At 52.0% G+C, this 18,935-nt stretch overlaps 1 protein-coding gene across 1 annotated transcript; it reads left to right on the top strand.

The window, feature by feature from the left end:
* Nucleotides 1-32: 32 nt before the first annotated feature.
* On the top strand, nt 33-18,465 carry LOC128830926 (uncharacterized). The gene is made up of 6 exons (XM_054016856.1): nt 33-473; nt 4,762-4,870; nt 5,211-5,324; nt 7,082-7,132; nt 7,652-7,759; nt 15,043-18,465. Exons 2-6 carry the CDS (start codon nt 4,792-4,794, stop codon nt 17,382-17,384), a joined length of 2,694 nt encoding a protein of 897 aa, XP_053872831.1. The 5' UTR covers nt 33-473; nt 4,762-4,791; the 3' UTR covers nt 17,385-18,465.
* Nucleotides 18,466-18,935: the final 470 nt, after the last annotated feature.

The raw sequence follows: 18,935 nt of genomic DNA, 5'->3' as shown, positions 1-18,935 counted from the left end.
TGTAGTCCCGGCCCGGCCCCGGCTTTGTGCCTTGGCAACACGGGGAAGCCGCCAGCCTCGCCCCGCCCCGCCCCGCGTCCCAGGGGTCCGCGCAGCCCGGCCCCCGCGCAGCGCAGCGCAGCGCACCGCCCCGGCCGCGCAGCGCAGCCTGTACAGGGCTGGGAGAGGCGAGTGCGGCTCCATCCCTCTGCCCTGACTGCAGTGCTCAGACCCGGGCTGGTCCAGCCCCAGCCGCCGGGCTGCGGTACCAGGAGCTCCGGCTACAATCCGACCTGAAATCCACAGCCCGGGTCCAGGCCTGGAGCCTGCGGCTTTGTATCGCCACCGCCGAGCGCACCGCTGCGAGCAGGGCAGCTGCCGCCCGGCTGTGGGATCCAGCAAACCAGCCGAGCCGCGGACGGCGCTGGCCAGGCCCCTGGGCCCAGAGGGGCGGAAGGGCTCGCCCCAGCTTTGGCAGCGGTAGCCGCTTGCAGGTACAGTGAGTTCAGGGACTAGCCCGCGCTAAGAAACCGGTTGGGAGTTGGACAAGCGGGAAAGTTCCTTTTCCTCCTGCAGTCTGTGAATCACAGGGTGCGAGAGGAACAGCTCGGCTGGTGCTAACTCCGGGAGGACAGGCCGGGTGACAGGTCACTAACTCCAGCAATGCGAGCTGTGTTTAACCAGGCGGTTATGGGTACATGCCAAATAGCTTGTATTATTTTTTCTTCTGTATCAAGCACATTTAAGGTAGTTTTATTTAATAAAATGCTGTTACACTGAATTTGACTCCCTCAGGGAACAGATGGGCAGGATCTAGGGTTACCATATTTCAGCGAGCAAAAAAGAGGACGGGAGGAGCCCCGCCCTAGCCCCGCCCCTGCCCCTCCCACTTCCCGCCCCCCCTGACCTCCCAACCCTCCCCCCGTTCCTTGTCCCCTGACTACCCCCTCCTGGGACCCCTGCCCCTAACTGCCCCCCAGGACTATCTAAGCCTCCCTGCCTCTTGTCCCCTGACTGCCCCAACCTTTATCCACACCCCCACCCCCAGACAGACCCCTGGGACTCCCACGCCCCATCCAACCACTCCCCACCCCCTGACAGCCCCCCCCAGAACTCCCAACCCATCTAAACCCCTCTGCTCCCTGTCCCCTGACTGCTCCGATCCCTCTCCGCACTCCTGCCCCCTGACAGCCCCCCCCAGAACTCCCAACCCATCTAAACCCCTCTGCTCCCTGTCCCCTGACTGCTCCGATCCCTCTCCCCACTCCTGCCCCCTGACAGCTCCCCCCCAGAACTCCCAGCCCCCTACCCCCCCCGCTCCTTGTCCCCTGACTGCCCCCTCCTGGGACCCCTGCTCCTAACTGCCCTCCAGAACCCCACCCCCTACCTAAGACTCCCTGTTCCTTGTCCCCTAACTGCCCCCTCCTAAGACCCCCCCCCAACTGCCCACCAGGACCCTACCCCCTACCTGTACCCTGACTGCCCAAAACTTTCTCCACTCCCCCCAAAAAGCCCCCCCCCGTTTCTTGACTGCCCCCTCCAGAACCTTCCTGCCCCCGGTCCCCCTTACCCTGCTGCTCAGAACAGGGTGTTGGGCTCTGTGCGAGCCGGACACGTGGCTGAGCTCCCCAGCACAACAAAACCCGGTCCCTGGCCCTGCACAACAAAACCCGGTCCCAGGTCCGGACCGGGTTGCAGGGGAGAGCTGCCCTTGTATCAGCACAAAGTGCTCTCGCTCCCGTTTTGCTACGCTGCATGGCAGAAACCGCTCCCAGTTGCAAAAGGGGAGGGCTGCACTTTGTGCTGAGACACTTGCTCAGAATGCAGGGCGGATCCGGCTCCTCTCCAGCTGCTCCGGAGTCCAGCCTGGGACTTTCCTGCAGCCCTCCCAGCCGCTCGCTCTGCTGTGCCGGGGGAGGGGGAAATCCCGGACATTGTGAGTGCTTTACAAATTCCCCCCGGACGCTATTTTTAGCACAAAAAGGAGGACATGTCCGGGTAAATCCGGACGAATGGTAACCCTACAGGATCCCCTCGGAGAATAACATGAGGGGAAAAGGAGTCCAGGAGAGCTGGCTGTATTTTAAAGAATCCTTACTGAGGTTGCAGGAACAAACCATCCCGATGTGTAGAAAGAATAGTAAATATGGCAGGCGACCAACTTGGCTAAACAGTGAAATCCTTGCTGATCTTAAACGCAAAAAAGAAGCTTACAAGAAGTGGAAAATTGGACAAATGACCAGGGAGGAGTATAAAAATATTGCTCAGGCCTGCAGGAGTGAAATCAGGAAGGCCAAATCACACTTGGAGTTGCAGCTAGCAAGAGATGTTAAGAGTAACAAGAAGGGTTTTTACAGGTATGTTAGCAACAAGAAGAAAGTCAAGGAAAGTGTGGGCCCCTTACTGAATGAGGGAGGCAACCTAGTGACCGAGGATGTGGAAAAAGCTCATGTACTCAATGCTTTTTTTGCCTCGGTCTTCACAAACAAGGTCAGCTCCCAGATTGCTGCACTGGGCAGCACAATATGGGGAGACGGTGATCAGCCCTCTGTGGAGAAAGAAGTGATTCAGGACTTTTTAGAAAAAAGTTGGCAGCCGGTATCAAGCGGAGTGCCCCAGGGGTCGGTCCTGGGGCCGGTTTTGTTCAATATCTTTATTAATGATCTGGAGGATGGCGTGGACTGCACTCTCAGCAAGTTTGCAGATGACACTAAACTGGGGGGAGAGGTAGATATACTGGAGGGTAGGGATAGGATACAGAGGGACCTAGACAAATTAGAGGACTGGTCTAAAAGACATCTGATGAGGTTCAACAAGGACAAGTGCAGAGTCCTGCACTTAGGACGGAAGAATCCCATGCACTGCTACAGACTAGGGACCGAATGGCTAGGCAGCAGTTCTGCAGAAAAGGACCTAGGGGTTACAGTGGACGAGAAGCTAGATATGAGTCAACAGTGTGCCCTTGTTGCCAAGAAGGCTAACGGCATTTTGGGCTGTATAAGTAGGGGCATTGCCAGCAGATCGAGGGACGTGATCGTTCCCCTCTATTCGACATTGGTGAGGCCTCATCTGGAATACTGTGTCCAGTTTTGGGCCCCACACTACAAGAAGGATGTGGAAACATTGGAAAGAGTCCAGTGGAGGGCAACAAAAATGATTAGGGGTCTGGAGCACATGACTTATGAGGACAGGCTGAGGGAACTGGGATTGTTTAGTCTGCAGAAGAGAAGAATGAGGGGGGATTTGATAGCAGCCTTCAACTACCTGAAGGGGGGTTCCAAAGAGGATGGAGCTCGGCTGTTCTCAGTGGTGGCAGATGACAGAACAAGGAGCAATGGTCTCAAGTTGCAGTGGGGGAGGTCCAGGTTGGATATCAGGAAAAACTATTTCACTAGGAGGGTGGTGAAGCACTGGAATGGGTTATCTAGGGAGGTGGTGGAATCTCCTTCCTTAGAGGTTTTTAAGGCCCGGCTTGACAAAGCCCTGGCTGGGATGATTTAGCTGGGAATTGGTCCTGCTTTGAGCAGGGGGTTGGACTAGATGCCTCCTGAGGTCCCTTCCAACCCTGAGATTCTATGATTCCCTGGTTTTGTTGGGAGAGTTGGGTGTGCCTGGAATTGAGGAGACGGCCTGGCGAACCTGTGAGATTGGCCACCTAGAGCAACCGGACTCCTGCGAGAAAACAAACCAGCATATGGTATAACCCAGGGTGCTCCGTTCCCCTCCAGCCTCAGGGCAAAATCCTGCCTTGACTTCCAGCCCCTGATTCCAACAAGCCTGCCAGGTGTGCGATGGTCAGCACATTTGGCCCATCACCCCTGGCTAGATTTCTCTGTCTTGTATTTTTACTAGGCAGCTGTTCCGGTGCTTGTGTGTGATAAAAGCAGTGAAGCCGAGCTGGCTGTGAGTGGCACGGGGACACGTGCACACCCTTGGCTCTGTGTCTCTGGGAAGTAGCTGCGTCTTGTTTGGGTTGGGCGGTAGGTTAAAGGCAGAAAGCTGCCCCCCGGCCCCAACTCTCGAGGCAGCTGGTGATATTCCAGGAGGACACCCCATGACGAGACTTTACTGGGCATAGAAATGGTCCAAGGAAAATAAAACCCTTTTTCCACGTCATTTCTTCCCTGGGTTCAAATATGTGATATTGAAAATCTTGAGGTTGTTCTAGGGAGACCAGCCATCCCAGGAGATGGGAGAAGAGCTCACGTGCTTTGGGGATCGTCTGTCTAGGTGCTGTTGTATCCGATGGGTTTCTGACATCTCCGTTGCTAGCCAGGAATTGAGGCTCTAGAAATCCAGCTTCATCCTGTTCCCCACCCCCCGTCCTGCTGGGCTCTCCCAGTAAAAGCGGGATTGTCACGAGTCGGGAAGGGCAGTTACTGGGGTGCACGGATCGTACAGCTCCCGGTGCAGCCGGGCGGGCGTGTCGGTCTCCGAGCTGTAGCCCCTGTTCTCTTGGCTGCGCTACCGGACACCCGTGTTCTTCTCATGTTCCTTCTGCTTTGCGTCACTGGCTGGCACGAAGCAGAGCTCACTGGTGACTCTGGCACAGCCCAGCACACGGCCCTGGGATACTGGGACCCCAATGTGTGGGGAGTTCAAATCCTCACGCTGCAAACCTGCCCCTCGTCCTCACTGCCTGGCCTGAGCCCATGGGCCGTGGAGGAAATGTGTCTCTGGTTAAAGGCAGATGCTGCCTGGGCGTTGGGTTATGGATCATTCCTGCCGCGCCCTGGGTGACCCGGGGAGGCCCAGAGTGTGACTCGTCTCTCCCTTGGGCAGGCCCCGGTGGATGCGGAAAGCCCGTCTCCGATGGAGCGAGGGGACAAGCTGCGTGTGGGCGAGCGCAGGGAGAGGAGAGAGAGGGGAATGCCGGACGCCTGCGGCACAGGTGAGTGGTGCTTTGAGCCCCCCCGGAACTGCTCAGCAGGAAACCGGACGCTCTCGCTTTACCGACTCCAGGCCAGGGAGAGTCCACCCCACCCCCAGGAGGCGATGCCAACGACCGGTCCATCCCCCGCCCCGCAGCGCTTACACGAATGTTTCTAACTTCAGCTTCCAGCCCCCGAGTGCTGTTCTGCCGTGGCTTGAACGGCTCCCTCGGGCCAGAGGTGCTTCGAGAGCGCGGTGGAGTCACCTCTGAACCTGCTCTTGGATGAGCTGAATAGGTTGAAAAGTATCTGCCAGTGTCGGTGCCCCGGGAACCAGACTGTGACTCTCGGTCCTTGCAGGTTCTGCTGATGTCAGACCCCAGGTGTTTATTAAAACGGAGCAGGAAGAGGAGCCATGCACGGGGGCGCCCCCAGAGCAGAGAGAGGGGGGAATTCTCCGTGCCCCCAGCACAGGTGAGTGCTGCTGAACTCCGCCTGGAGTTGATCCGGCAAAGGGAGGCCCGGCAGAGCCAGGATCTTGGGGGAACCCGTATAAACTGCTGCAGTCGGGCTGCCTGCGTCCTGCCAGCTGGTTCTGACCATGGAACGGCCCCAGAGCGACCGAGCTGCACCAGAAGGTGATCAAAGCCGGGTGTGCTTGGAGCTGCAGGGTCGCTACCAGCGCTGGAGCCTTTGCCACAGAAGGGAAGCTGGGACTCACGGGGAGCTAGATGAGTTGACCAGACCTAGGGGCTCGTCAAGCAGCAGCGCGGTCCCTGTGCTCGTGCAGCCAGGACCCGTCTTCCCAGAGCAAGGCGTGACCCCTCCTTGAGGAGCGCGGCCGTGGGACGTGGGCCCGTCCCCAGGGAGTGGGTCTGAGCCCCGGCACAGGGACGCCTCGTGTGGCGGGTCTGGCTTTCCTGAGCCAAAGGGCTCCGGTGCTCTCTCTGGTGAACTAAGCGTTATTTGTCTGCCCTGGGCCGGGAAAGGACGGGCACAAAATATTCCACACGCAAGAACCCCAAAGTCCCAGTCCAGGTTCCCCAGCCAGGGCTGTTCAGCCCAGAGTCTCCGAGGGTTAGTCCAGCCCAGGACTGTCCCAGCATTAGTGGCAGCTTGTCCTGGCTGGCCTGACATGAAGCATGAGCTTGGGGTGAAAGTGGAGCCAGATGACGAGTCATATGGGGGTATCCTCAGGGCCTGGGGGACTGAGACCTCCCCGACTACCCAGCACTGGCGAGTGATGCTAACTGCCCCCAGGTCCAGCCCGGCTAAACGCTGGCCAGGGCTGGCTGCGCCCGGCCTCCCTCCACCCCCTGGAAAACGAGGTGCAGACACTTCCCAGCCGGGCAAGGCCAGGCCCTGCCCTCCAGCACTCCCAGTCTAGGTGCAGGGAAGAGCCGAGGAGGCCGGCTGGGGGAGGGGGAAGGGCTGGGGGGGGCTGGGAGGGGATCAGGCGGTTAGCAGTTGGGCAATGTCTGCAGAGGAGGGTTAGAACCACAGGCACGTCCTGTCCTCGCGCTGCGGGTGACCCAGCTCTGCCCAGGAGCACAGCACGCCCCGTCCCACTGGCACTGGCCCTGCCCCGCCCCAGGGCATGCAGGGCGGCCCCACTGAGCCGGCTGGGCTAGGGGGTCGGCCTGCCCCTCTGCCCAGTGCTGGGGGCGACTCTAGCTGGAGCCGCTCCGGCTCCCTGCCCGGCAGCAATGGGGCAGCCCCAATCGGTGCCGCCGGGCGTCTCTGCCCTCGTGCTGGGAGGATGCAGAGGCGTCTCCGTGTCTCCCCACGGCGCGAGCGCGCTGGCCAGGCCTTGGGACTGGGGCTGGCTCCCCCAGCGCAGCAGCAAACCGACGAGTTCTGCACGGATGTTGGGGGGCAGCAGGTGCCTGGCTGAATCCCTGCCAGGAAGTGACACGATGAACACGAGGCTGCGTTTCCCCCAGTGCCCTGCACGTCCCCGAGTGTAACTGGGACAGGCCGGGTGGCCGGGGCGTTAGGGGATCTGGGTTCTGGCTGGGGACAGGTCCCTTGGTGCTTCAGCTCCCTGACGGTAACCGGGGATAAGACCTCCCTGGCGTGCCCGAGGGATGAACGCGCTGCGGGGAAGAGATCCCTAGAAATGAACGCCGCTGACCGCGGGAGAGCAGCTCCAACGCTGCCCTGGAGCTAGTCTGTCCCTCGCAGCCGGGCCGTGGGCGCAGGGAACGTGCAACGTGCTCGGCTTTCCGCAGGTATCAAAGCGGAGATCGTGGTCAAAACGGAGCCCGAGGATGACTCCTACGGTGAGTGTGCCCAGCATTACGGTGAAGGAGACGGTCCCGACGACCCCTTCTGTGAGTGGTGCTGGGATCCATTGGGACGGTCTCCGGGGGCAGGTGCGAGGGGAAGAACTCAGGGACCCGCCTGTAGATTCCTCACGGTGGCACCTGCTGTAGCCAGCTCCTGGCACACACCGCTCCGGTGTCTGGCGTCCTGGTTCGCCTACAGGAGCTGCCAGAAGCCAGGGCACCCTGCCGCTGGGGGATGTGTGTGTGTGGGGGATTTGGGCAGACTGTAGTAAGTGGGAGGAGGACAGGATGGGGGCCTGGGGATATATTCACAGGCAGGGACAGGAGATCCAAGGTCTCTTGCTGTGTCTGCCACACGCTGCAGAATGACACACGGACACCCGCCCCCCCCCCCCCAACCTGTGTTCCTAGGGGCAATCAAATCCAATTTAAAGCTATTTTGCAAGTTCTCCCTCCCCAGCCCCGAGTGACCACAGGAAACAGTGGGTCAGGCTTTTTCTTTCCTGTGAACAGGTGATGCAAACCCGGAGATTATCGTGAAAGTGGAGCCGGACGATGAGTCGGCCATTGGTTATTCCCAGGGCCTGAGCGAAGGCGGAATTCCCGGCTACCCCAGCCCAGGTGAGCCGTGCGGATCCCTGAGCAGCTCCGGGGATGGGAGGACGGGAAGAGCTGGGAACTCAGGGGAGCCCTGTGTGAAATTGGCGAGCCGGGCTTGCTGTGTTGTGCCGGCTCCTGGGTAGCCACTGGGTGCAGTGGAGCCCAGAACTGCAAATCTCCCTGCCCTCGCGAGCGAGAGACCGTCCTGCTGCAGGGAGGCTGGAGGCTAAGCCCCGGTTACCTGGGGGCGCTCGTGTTAAGAGATTGTCCACTGCAGTGCTGTCCGGAGGCCTGAACGGCCCCCTCAAGACAGGAGGCAGGTCTCCTCACTGGCCCTCTGCAGCTGGGAGAGATGCACCCGGGCCCCGGGACTGGTCTGTGCCTGCTGAGAGCTCTCTGACTCGTGACAAGAGAGACCTGGTGAAAATTACCCGAGGGCCTCTGGCTGTGTGCGCCTCTTCCGGCTGTGACGCTGACCCAGCGGGGTGGGGGGAGCCGGCCTTGGCGGTGACCCCACGAGAAGCCAAGAGAAATTCCTCCACTGCCTTGTGCGAGTGCGATGGCCCGGCCTCCGGTGGGGCTCCCGGCTCAGACGATGACAGGGCTGCCCTCCGCCGGCTCCCTGGCCTCCTTCCCAAGCACGTCTCCAGCACGTCTGTACTTGGGTAAGCCAGTGAGTCCCGCAAGCAGGATGCAAACCGAGGGGAGAGCTAGGTGCCGATCGGTCGATAATGGTGGAGCACGAATTATTCTGTGGCTTCACCAGCTCCTCCCAGCATGATCCAGTACAGCCCTTCCAGACAGGCCAGGCAGCCGCAAGGGAGCGAGAGGGGCTGTTTCACAGCAAAGGTCCAAGCTGCTCCCAGGTGCCCAGGCATCTTGGGCCTAGAAAGGAGCCTGGGAATATGAAAAATAGCAACTCCTGGAGCGCTGGTGTTTCTCTTTTGCCTTATTGATGCTTTAAGTCTTTCTAGCTGCCTCTGGCTTCGGGGAAGTGTTGGATTGTGCAGCAGGGAACGGTGCCTGAAGTGAGGCCACGTCTGCACTGGCACTTACGGCGGCAAAACGGCTGTCGCTCCGGAGTGTGAAAAGAACAACCCGAGCGACATAAGTGGCGCTGGCATGAGCGCTAGTTTGCATAGTGCCGTGGTGCGGGGAGACGCTCTCCCGCTACCGCCGCTCGGTGAGCTGGTTTTAGGACATCGGCAGGCGACCTCTCCCCCGTGGGCGTCGCGCGGCCCCCCCGACCTCTGCCCCGTCGCTGTAACCAGGGCTTTGGAGCGGAGCCCGAAGCTGGAGCGCAGAGCAGTGGAGCTCCAGGTTTTTGCCCGGAGCTGGAATGGAGCCGGAGCACAGAAAATCTTGACTGCTCCAGTTTTTTTTTTTTCAATCCAAAATGAATGATATTTAGCAAGAAAGTCTTAAAGGTGCCAAAACATTTCAGATTGTCTAACAATTGATATTAACATCTACTTCACCACTTTACATAATATGTCACAGTTATTCTCACTTGGGCCGAAATCGAGATTTAATGTACAGATCCAAAATTACAATGTTTTTTGGAGAGACATTTTATTAAAGAATCAGATAATGATCAGACATCTGGCAACACTGCAGGCAGACTGCCCCCACCCTTGTGCCAAGGTCAGGCGAGTACATACTCGCGTACATGAGTTAGATTAGTATGTGTTGATACTTCTTTTGTAAGGGTTGATCAACAAGACACGCTGAGTGCTGCTTACGGAAAAGTGTGACGTGAGACGCAACATTTAAGATATCACAAACAGGTATATTGCAAAAAAAAGTTTTTGTTTATTGATATATTAAGATATCGCAAGAGATATCATAGAATCATAAAATATCAGATTGGAAGGGACCTCAGGAGGTATCTAGTCCAAACCCCTGCTCAAAGCAGGACCAATTCCCAACTAAATCATCCCAGCCAGGGCTTTGTCAAGCCTGACCTTAAAAACCTCTAAGGAAGAAGATTCCACCACCTCCCTAGGTAACCCATCCCAGTGCTTCACCACCCTCCTAGTGAAAAAGTGTTTCCTAATATCCAACGTAGACCTCCCCCACTGCAACTTGAGACCATTGCTCCTTGTTCTGTCATCTGCCACCACTGAGAACAGTCTAGATCCATCCTCTTTGGATCCCCCTTCAGGTAGTTGAAGGCTGCTATCAAATCCCCCCTCATTCTTCTCTTCTGCAGACTAAACAATCCCAGTTCCCTCAGCCTTTCCTCATAAGTCATGTGCTCCAGCCCCTGAATCATTTTTGTTGCCCTCTGTTGCTGCCTAGCCATTCGGTCCCTAGTCTGTAGCAGTGCATGGGATTCTTCCATCCTAAGTGCAGGACTCTGCACTTGTCCTTGTTGAACCTCATCAGATTTCTTTTGGCCCAATCCTCTAATTTGTCTGGGTCCCTCTGTATCCTATCCCTACCCTCCAGCGTATCTACTTCTCCTCCCAGTTTAGTGTCCTCTGCAAACTTGCTGACAGTGCAATCCACGCCATCCTCCAGATCATTAATGAAGATACTGAACAATACCGGCCTCAGGACCGACCCTTGGGGCACTCCGCTTCATACCGGCTGCCAACTAGACATGGAGCCATTGATCACTACCCGTTGAGCCCGACGATCTAGCCAGCTTTCTGTCCACCTTACAGTCCATTCATCCAGCCCATACTTCTTTAACTTGCCAGCAAGAATGCTGTGGGAGACCGTATCAAAAGCTTTGCTAAAGTCAAGGTATATCACGTCCACCGCTTTCCCCTCATCCACAGAGCCAGTTATCTCCTCATAGAAGGCAATTAGGTTAGTCAGGCATGACTTGCCCTTGGTGAATCCATGCTGACTGTTCCTGATCACTTTCCTCTCCTCAAAGTGCTTCAGAATTGATTCCTTGAGGACCTGCTTCATGATTTTTCCAGGGACTGAGGTGAGGCTGACTGGCCTGTAGTTCCCCGGATCCTCCTTCTTCCCTTTTTTAAAGATGGGCACTACATTGGCCTTTTTCCAGTTATCCGGGACCTCCCCCGATCACCATGAGTTTTCAAAGATAATGACCAATGGCTTTGCAATCACTTCCCCCAACTCCTTTAGCACCCTCAGATGCAACACATCTGGCCCCATGGACTTGTACTCCTCCAGTTTTTCTAAATAGTCCTGAACTACTTCTTTCTCCACAGAGGGCTGGTCACCTTCTCCCCATACTGTGCTGCCCAGTGCAGCAGTCTGGGAGCTGATCTTGTTTGTGAAGACAGAGGCAAAAACAGCATTGAGTACATTAGCTTTTTGCACATCCTCTGTCACTAGGTTGCCTCCCTCATTCTGTAATGGGCCCACAATTTCCTTGACTTTCTTCTTGTTGCTAACATACCTGAAGAAACCCTTCTTGTTACTCAGGGTGGTTGAAGTCTCCAATGAGAACCAGGGCTTGCGATCTAGTAACTTCTGCTAGTTGCCAGAAGAAAGCCTCGTCCACCTCATCCCCCTGGTCTGGTGGTCTATAGCAGACGCCCCCCACGACATCACCCTTGTTGCTCACACTTCTAAACTTTATCCAGAGACTCTCAGGTTTTTCTGCAGTTTCATACCGGAGCTCTGAGCAGTCATACTGCTCTCTTACAGACACTGCAACTCCCCCACCTTTTCTGCCCTGCCTGTCCTTCCTGAACAGTTTCTATCCATCCATGACAGTACTCCAGTCATGTGAGTTATCCCACCAAGTCTCTGTTATTCCAATCGCATCATAGTTCCCTGACTATGCCAGGACTTCCAGTTCTCCCTGCTTGTTTCCCAGGCTTCTTGCATTTGTGTATAGGCACTTAAGATAACTCGCTGATCGTCCTGCTTTCTCAGTATGAGACAGGAGTCCTCCCCTCTTGCGCTCTCCTGCTCGTGCTTCCTCCCGGTATCCCACTTCCCCACTTACCTCAGGGCTTTGGTCTCCTTCCCCCGGTGAACCTACTTTAAAGCCCTCCTCACTAGGTTAGCCATCCTGCTGGCAAAGATGCTCTTCCCTCTCTTCGTTAGGTGGAGCCCGTCTCTGCCTAGCACTTCTTCTTGGAACACCATCCCATGGTCGAAGAATCCAAAGCCTTCTCTCCACCACCTGCGTAGCCATTCATTGACTTCCACAATTCGACGGTCTCTACCCCGGCCTTTTCCCTGCACCACTTGCGCCTCAAACTCCTTTATCCTTCTTCCCAGAGCCACGTAGTCTGCAGTGATCCGCTCAAGGTCATTCTTGGCAGTATCATTGGTGCCCACGTGGAGAAGCAGGAAGGGGTAGCGATCCGAGGGCTTGATGAGTCTCGGCAGTCTCTCCGTCACATCGTGTATCCTAGCTCCTGGCAAGCAGCAGACCTCTCGGTTTTCCCGGTCGGGGCGGCAGATAGATGACTCAGTCCCCCTGAGGGGGGAGTCCCCGACCACCACCACCCTCCTCCTCCTCTTGGGAGTGGTGGTCGTGGAACCCCCATCCCTAGGACAGTGCATCTTTTGCCTTCCAATCGGTGGAGTCTCCTTCTGCTCCCTTCCCTCAGATGGGTCATCTAGTCCACTCTCCGCATTAGCACCTGTAGAGAGAACATGAAAACGGTTGCTCACCTGTATCTCCATTGCTGGTGCATGGACGCTCCTCTTTCTTCTTCTGGAGGTCACATGCTGCCAAACCTCCTCACAATCCTTCTGTCCCTGCTGCGCCTGCTCTGAATCTTCAGAACATTGTGGCCGTAGAAGCATCTCCTGACGTCTGTCCAGGAAATCTTCATTTTCCCTTATGCAACGCAGAGTCGATACTCGTTTCTCCAGGCCTCGAACCTTCTCCTCCAATATGGAGACCAGCTTGCCCTTCGTACAGACAAAGTCGCTTCTGTCCTGTGGAAGAAAGACAAACATGGCACAACCTGTGCAGGTGACAACAGCTGATCGCTCACCTTCCACATCACCGTCCTCTTAGGAGCTTCCTCAACTGTTGCAGGAACTACTCGGAGAAACCTGCAGATGAAAGCCTCAGTGAGCTCTCCCCACGCGAACTCCCTCTGTTAGCCTCTGCTGTTCGCTGCGCTATTAACCATTTAAGCTCATTTCTCACACCAGTTCCCGTAACCGGTACATCTGTTCATTTGTACATGCTCCCGTATCACTCTGGCAGACTTATTTTATGTGACATCTGTTCAATGGTCTTTTGGTAGCGTTGTTTGTAATTTTAAATGTACTGAAAAAGCCGTGTGCAGCAGGCATATAAATATACAGTAAACATTTTTGCATAAATTAGGAGAGATTTTTGTGATATATCCAGAGTGATTGGAAAATGTCCAACACAACTTTGGGGGTGAATCCTTAGGTCATTTTAAGAAAAAACGTTTCTGTGAACACGTGTCCTAAAATTCTTCCTAAGGGAGCTACAGTCCCTTCAAGGAGGTGATGAAAAGTTAATTTCTGATTAATATCTCAAAAACGCTTTAATATAAAGTAATGAAATTATGTCTGTGTCTTAGCGTTAGTATGTGCTACCATATTACATTATCCAAAATTATTTAAACCATAGGCGTCCCAAACTGGCGGTTGGTCATTTTTATTTCATATTTCAAGAAAGGCTTGTCGTCGACTGCCCTGGCTACGAGCGGTAATATTATGTTCCATAATAAGTTAATTTTTGGTTATTATTTATTATTACATTTTAAATTTGGTTCCAAAGTTGAAAAATAAGTAATAAGTAAAATTGTTTGTATCATTCTAAGCAGATTAAAAATTTTAAACAGTTTTCTCGGAAAAGGTTAATTATACAAAATAAATTAAGAGTACCATTTTAATGCATGTTTTAGCATTAAATCATATTCCAGGGTCATATCTGTTAAATAGTCAAAGATTTAAAATATATTAAATAAAATTGGCCCAGTCCCCCCAGTTCACGACGCCTGTAGTTTAAATAATTGTATTTTAATGATGTTGTATGATATGTACCAGGATCAGGCCAGATGGCTTCAGGAGAGTGATAGAAGGCAAATATATTAGCCTCAGACTAAGTAGGTCTCTTTTCCCTGGATAAGGTAACAGGGAAGGTTCCAGAACAATCAGGAACTTTCTGGAAACAATTAAGGCAGACAGGCTGATTAGAACACCTGCAGCCAATCAAGAAGCTGCTAGAATCAATTAAGGCAGGCTAAGCAGGGCACCTGGGTTTTAAAAAGGAGCTCACTTCAGTTTGTGGTGCGAGTGTGAGGAGCTGGGAGCAAGAGGTGCAAGGAGCTGAGAGTGAGAGGGTGTGCTGCTGGAGGACTGAGGAGCACAAGTGTTATCAGACACCAGGAGGAAGGTCCTGTGGTGAGAATAAGGAAGGTGTTTGGAGGAGGCCATGGGGAAGTAGCCCAGGGAGTTGTAGCTGTCATGCAGCTGTTACAGGAGGCACTATAGACAGCTGCAATCCACAGGGCCGTGGGCTGGAACCCGGAGTAGAGGGCGGGCCCGGGTTCCCCCCAAACCTCCCAACTCCTGATCAGACATAGGAAGTGTTGACCCGGACTGTGGGTTCCACCAGAGGGGAAGAGCTCTGAGGGGACCAAATCTGCCAATAAGTGCAGGACCCACCAAGGTAGAGGAGGAACTTTGTCACAGATAGCACGTTGGAAATAAACTTTAACCGGAAAGTGGATTCAAATTGCAAGCACAGTCCTTTTAGTAAAGAGAGCAAATTTTTGGAAATATGTTTTTCCTTCATCAGGCTGGAAACATTATACAAGATAGAGCAAATAACAGGTTCTATCTTGTGTAATCTATTCAGGCTGATGAAGCAAAAACATATTTCCAAAAATTTGCTCTCTTTACTAAAAGAACTGTGCTTGCAAATTGAATTCGCTTTCCCGTTAAAGTTTATTTTCAACCTTGTAATGTGTAGTCTCGTTACTTCCCAACAATTAATGTTGTAGAACAGCGATAGCACGTACTAACGCTATGGCACATACCAAGTTTCATTGATATATCTATATTAAAAGCGTTTGAGATATTAATTAAAAACTTGGAAAAATTTTCTAATATTTTTACCATAAAATTTCATAAGAAAAACTAACTTGCAATTTATAAATAAAAATTTATATTAATTATGTATATTAAAAATACTTCTTTAAAACTGCAAGAAACATGTTAAAATATACTTTAATAATAATAGTGTGTAAAAAGAAAATGCGATTATTTTGGATTTTCTGGACAAAAATGAAGTCGAAGTACCGTAAGTGGTTAAGATATCACAAGCAGGTACAGTATAAAAGAGGTTATGTTTTGTTCATTGCTTTTCGAAGATCATAACAAGAAACATTTGAATGCGGTAGCAACACAAGAAGATTTAGCCAAGGCTTCAACCAGAAAATCAAATCTGCCCCCCATGATTGACAGCCGATTTACGGAAAAGGATCTCAATGAAGTCTTTACTTTTGAATTTGAAAAGCCCAAATTTGGGCTTTTGGGAAAAGCAAAGAAGAAATCGGCAACGTGCAAGGTGGAAAAGGAAGTGAATGGCGAGCTCAAAACATGTAGCTTCAAGACAAGTGAAGCAAGTGCCGTGAAAAGTTTCAACCTTTGGCGGCATGTAAAACGTAACCATCCTGAAAACTATGCGGCTCTGGTTACAAAAAAGGACCAGGAAGATGAGGCAAAACAGAAAGCCGATGCGGCTAAACGACGTTCATCTGGCTCTTTGAAAACTCCCGGAGAAAAGATTTTTTGCGGAGCTTCATCTGAAAAGAAACCCAAAATTGAGCAAACAAAACTTGACTCATATTTGAAGTCCTCAAAGGTTACAGTCACCATGGATGCCAATACTTTCCGTGAAGGGCTGATGGAAATGGTTTGCTTGAGTTCAACACCGCTCACCACCTTCGGGCCAAAGAACAAAGGATTCCAAAAAATTGCAGGTGAAATGGGTCGGCAGCTTGGCGTTTCGATGGGGTACGATGCAGTTCGTCATTTAGTTGTCAGCACAGCTGAGTCTGGTCGCAAAGAGCTCAAGAAAGCTTTGGAGCAAAAATTGTGCTACCTGAAAATGGATGTGGCAACCCGTGGAAACAGAAATTTCCTTGCAATCAATGCTCAGTACTACGAAGAAGGAAAAGATAAAGCTGTGGTAAAAACCTTGGATATAATTGACACTGAAGGGCGTCACAATTCTTTGTACGTGAAAAATCAAGTGAAAGCTATTTTAGAAAAATTTGGGATCAGTGAAATGCAAGTGCTAAGCATCTGCGTTGACAACGCAGCAAACATGACGTGTGCCATCAAAAATTTCAGCGAGGACAATGAAACCATTTCCACCTCTGAGAACAGGGATGTGGACAGAACTGAAGCTATGTTGCCTGAGGAAGGAACTAAAGGAATGAATGAAATCAAACTCAACATGGATGCTGCTGCGCAGTGGGTTAATGACCCTAGCCTCATACTTCCAACATGGCTTCATGAGGACGACTCAAAAGTCCAGCTGATGAGGTGTGGTATTCACACTCTTCAGTTGGCAATCTGGGATGGACTGAACGAAGAACACGCGAAGAAATTTCTGGCAAAAATTCGACAAGTGGTTGTCAAACTACGAACCCCAAGTATTCGAAGTGTTCTGTTTGATCTACATGGGGTAACTCAGTCATTGGATACTGTGACTCGCTGGGGTTCCACATTTGCGATGGTTGATCGGCTTCTCGTTTTTCAGTCTTACTGTGAACAAGTGGCGGCTGCTGGAACAAGAGAACTCAAGTTAACAAAAGCTGAATGGGACGAAGTGAAGAACCTGCGAGACCTCTTGGCAAAGCCAAACCAAACAACCGTGAATCTTCAAGCTGACAATGTAACCCCGGGAGTTTTAATGAAGGAATGGCGAAAACTGTCAAAATTCTTGCAAGAAAATGGTGGACAAATTGCAGAAGGAATTCTGTCCTCCATGCAGAAACATGAAGAGAAGCTTTTTGACAATATTCATTTCCTTGCTGGAGTTTATGTTGACCCACGGTATCGGATTCTTCTTACCTCAAGGGAAATACCAAAGGCAAAGGAAGGGCTCCTTGATATTGCTCGACGACTCGAAAAACAAAATCTATTGCTACATTTGAACTCGGCGAAAGAGGTTGAAGAAAACGAAACACAACAAAAGGAGTCATCAACAATCGAATTTGCGGTTTCGGAAAGTTCACATCCTTCAGAAATAGCAGGCTGTTCTCAAACTTCTGTCTCCACTCTGAACTTGTTTGAGCGTCCATCCCTGAGACGTCTTCAACCATCACGGGGAAATGGAGATAATTCAAGCATCAATTCTTCAGAAGATGACGACTTTGAAAAGGAATTGGATAAACAAGAAAGACGCCGGCGCGTTTCTGCGATTCATAATTGTAATGAAGCATTATTCGAGAGAAACTTTCGGGAAGATTGTGAGGCGATGGAGTCTATTGGGAGGCTAAAAGTTAAGTGTGTTTTTGAGGCCATTCACAGCTACCCACGCCGCATTCAGGCTGCCTGTAGAATTGCTTCGAGCATGACAACAACGCAAGCTAGTGTAGAGCGACTGGTTTCGGCTTTAAAATTCATTTTAAATGATTTGCGGCAGGCTATGAAAGACGACTTGATTGCTGCAATCATTTTTTACAGAATGAATTATGAATGATTCTAGTTTGTATCATTGTTGATGACATTTAAATTGTTTTAAAAGTCTGAATAAAAATAATGTTTTTTTCAAAATTACAGAATGCACTTTTTTATTTAGTTAAAAATTCATTTGAGTCAGAGCGTGGAGCGGAGCTGGAGCAGAGAAATTCAAACATTTGATTGATTCAAATCAGGGATTTGGAGCAAGGAGAGCTTGACACAAATCAAAAATAAATTAATCTAGTAAATTAGAAATGTTGTACACCTCTACCCTGATATCATGCGACCCGAATTCGGATATAACGCGGTAAAGCAGTGCTCCGGGGGGGGAGGGGGAGCTGTGCACTCCGGCGGATCAAAGCAAGTTCAACACGGTTTCACCTATAACGCGGTAAGGCTTGGTTGGCTCCCGAGGACAGCGTTATATCGAGGTAGCGGTGTATTCACCAGTTTCTAATAAAAATGTTAAATGGAGAATCTGAATAAACGTAAATCAAGCGTTATAATAACTGCTTCAGTAAATGTGTGCAGACGTAGTGTATCCCAGGGGGTAGTAAAAAGCAGCACAAATTTAGGGTCAAGGCCACATTTAGTTGGAAATCAGCACGTTCCCAACCAGTGAGACTCAACCTTTCTTTAAGGAAAGGACTAAAAAGGACAATGCAAGAGGACTAAATTGATGGTTTAAGCTGAGGGTTGAAATCAAGGTTTACTACCTGCTGATTTCAATCTTGATTAAAACTGATGATTTAAATTGCTCTGATTTAAATCAATTCACCCTGACAGCAACATCTGCCCCTCCCCCCGGCCGGTCATCTCCATTTTGACAGGAGTGGAGGCAGATAAGTCCGTTTCCCCCTCACGCTGCCCTTCCTACTCTGGGTTCGCTGTGCAGGGCACAGAAGAGCAAGGGCCTCACACCTCGTTCAAAATTCCTTCAAACCTAAGGGAAGGTGCAGTGGGCTGGGAACCTGGAGACTGAATTCAAAGCTCCTCTCCCATTGGCTGGCGTTAATAATTCTGTGCCATTCACAACCAATCAGTGACCAGATCTTCATCCCCCTGCCTTAGGAAGGCAGCAACCATCATTCCCCCGGCGAAATGGCACTAGGTCACTTCTGGCAGTTGGGGGACTAGAACCCCATCCCCAACAATGCAGTATGATACTCCCCAGGGGCACCCAAGGTTGGGAGGCATCTCACCACCACTTGCCCTTAGCATGAAGGAGTCTTGTCTGGTCCTGCTGTGCATCAGCTCCCTGAACCCACCCGCCTCTGACAGCACAATCACTGCCCACCAGGCCCCCACAAGCTTTGCCCTCTCTGTATTGGTAACGCCAGGCCCACACCAACCCTGAGTCCTCGGAGCGTCCCTGTGGTGTCCAGCCGCTGGCCTCCCTCAGACTGATCAGGCTGGCTGTTCCCAAAGGACTAGGACACCCAGCTGAACACACAGCCCTTTGATACTTTACTAGTGAAAACGAGGGCACGTTTATCATCAAAGATTCAGGGGATGGTGAGTAAGAACCCTGGAAACATGGTTACGTGTAAAACAAACCGTAACATGCTTT

This window comes from Malaclemys terrapin, chromosome 2 (assembly GCF_027887155.1).
Source record: "Malaclemys terrapin pileata isolate rMalTer1 chromosome 2, rMalTer1.hap1, whole genome shotgun sequence".
Classification (NCBI taxonomy): Eukaryota; Metazoa; Chordata; order Testudines; family Emydidae; genus Malaclemys; species Malaclemys terrapin.
This window is presented reverse-complemented; position numbering and strand designations above follow the sequence as displayed.

Coding starts and splice junctions, on each gene's coding strand:
- LOC128830926 (XM_054016856.1), top strand. CDS start 4,792: ATGGAGCGAGGGGACAAGCTGCGTGTGGGCGAGCGCAGGGAGAGGAGA. Junction 7,133..7,651: donor GCCCGAGGATGACTCCTACG/GTGAGTGTGCCC, acceptor TCCTGTGAACAG/GTGATGCAAACCCGGAGATT. Junction 7,760..15,042: donor TCCCGGCTACCCCAGCCCAG/GTGAGCCGTGCG, acceptor TGCTTTTCGAAG/ATCATAACAAGAAACATTTG.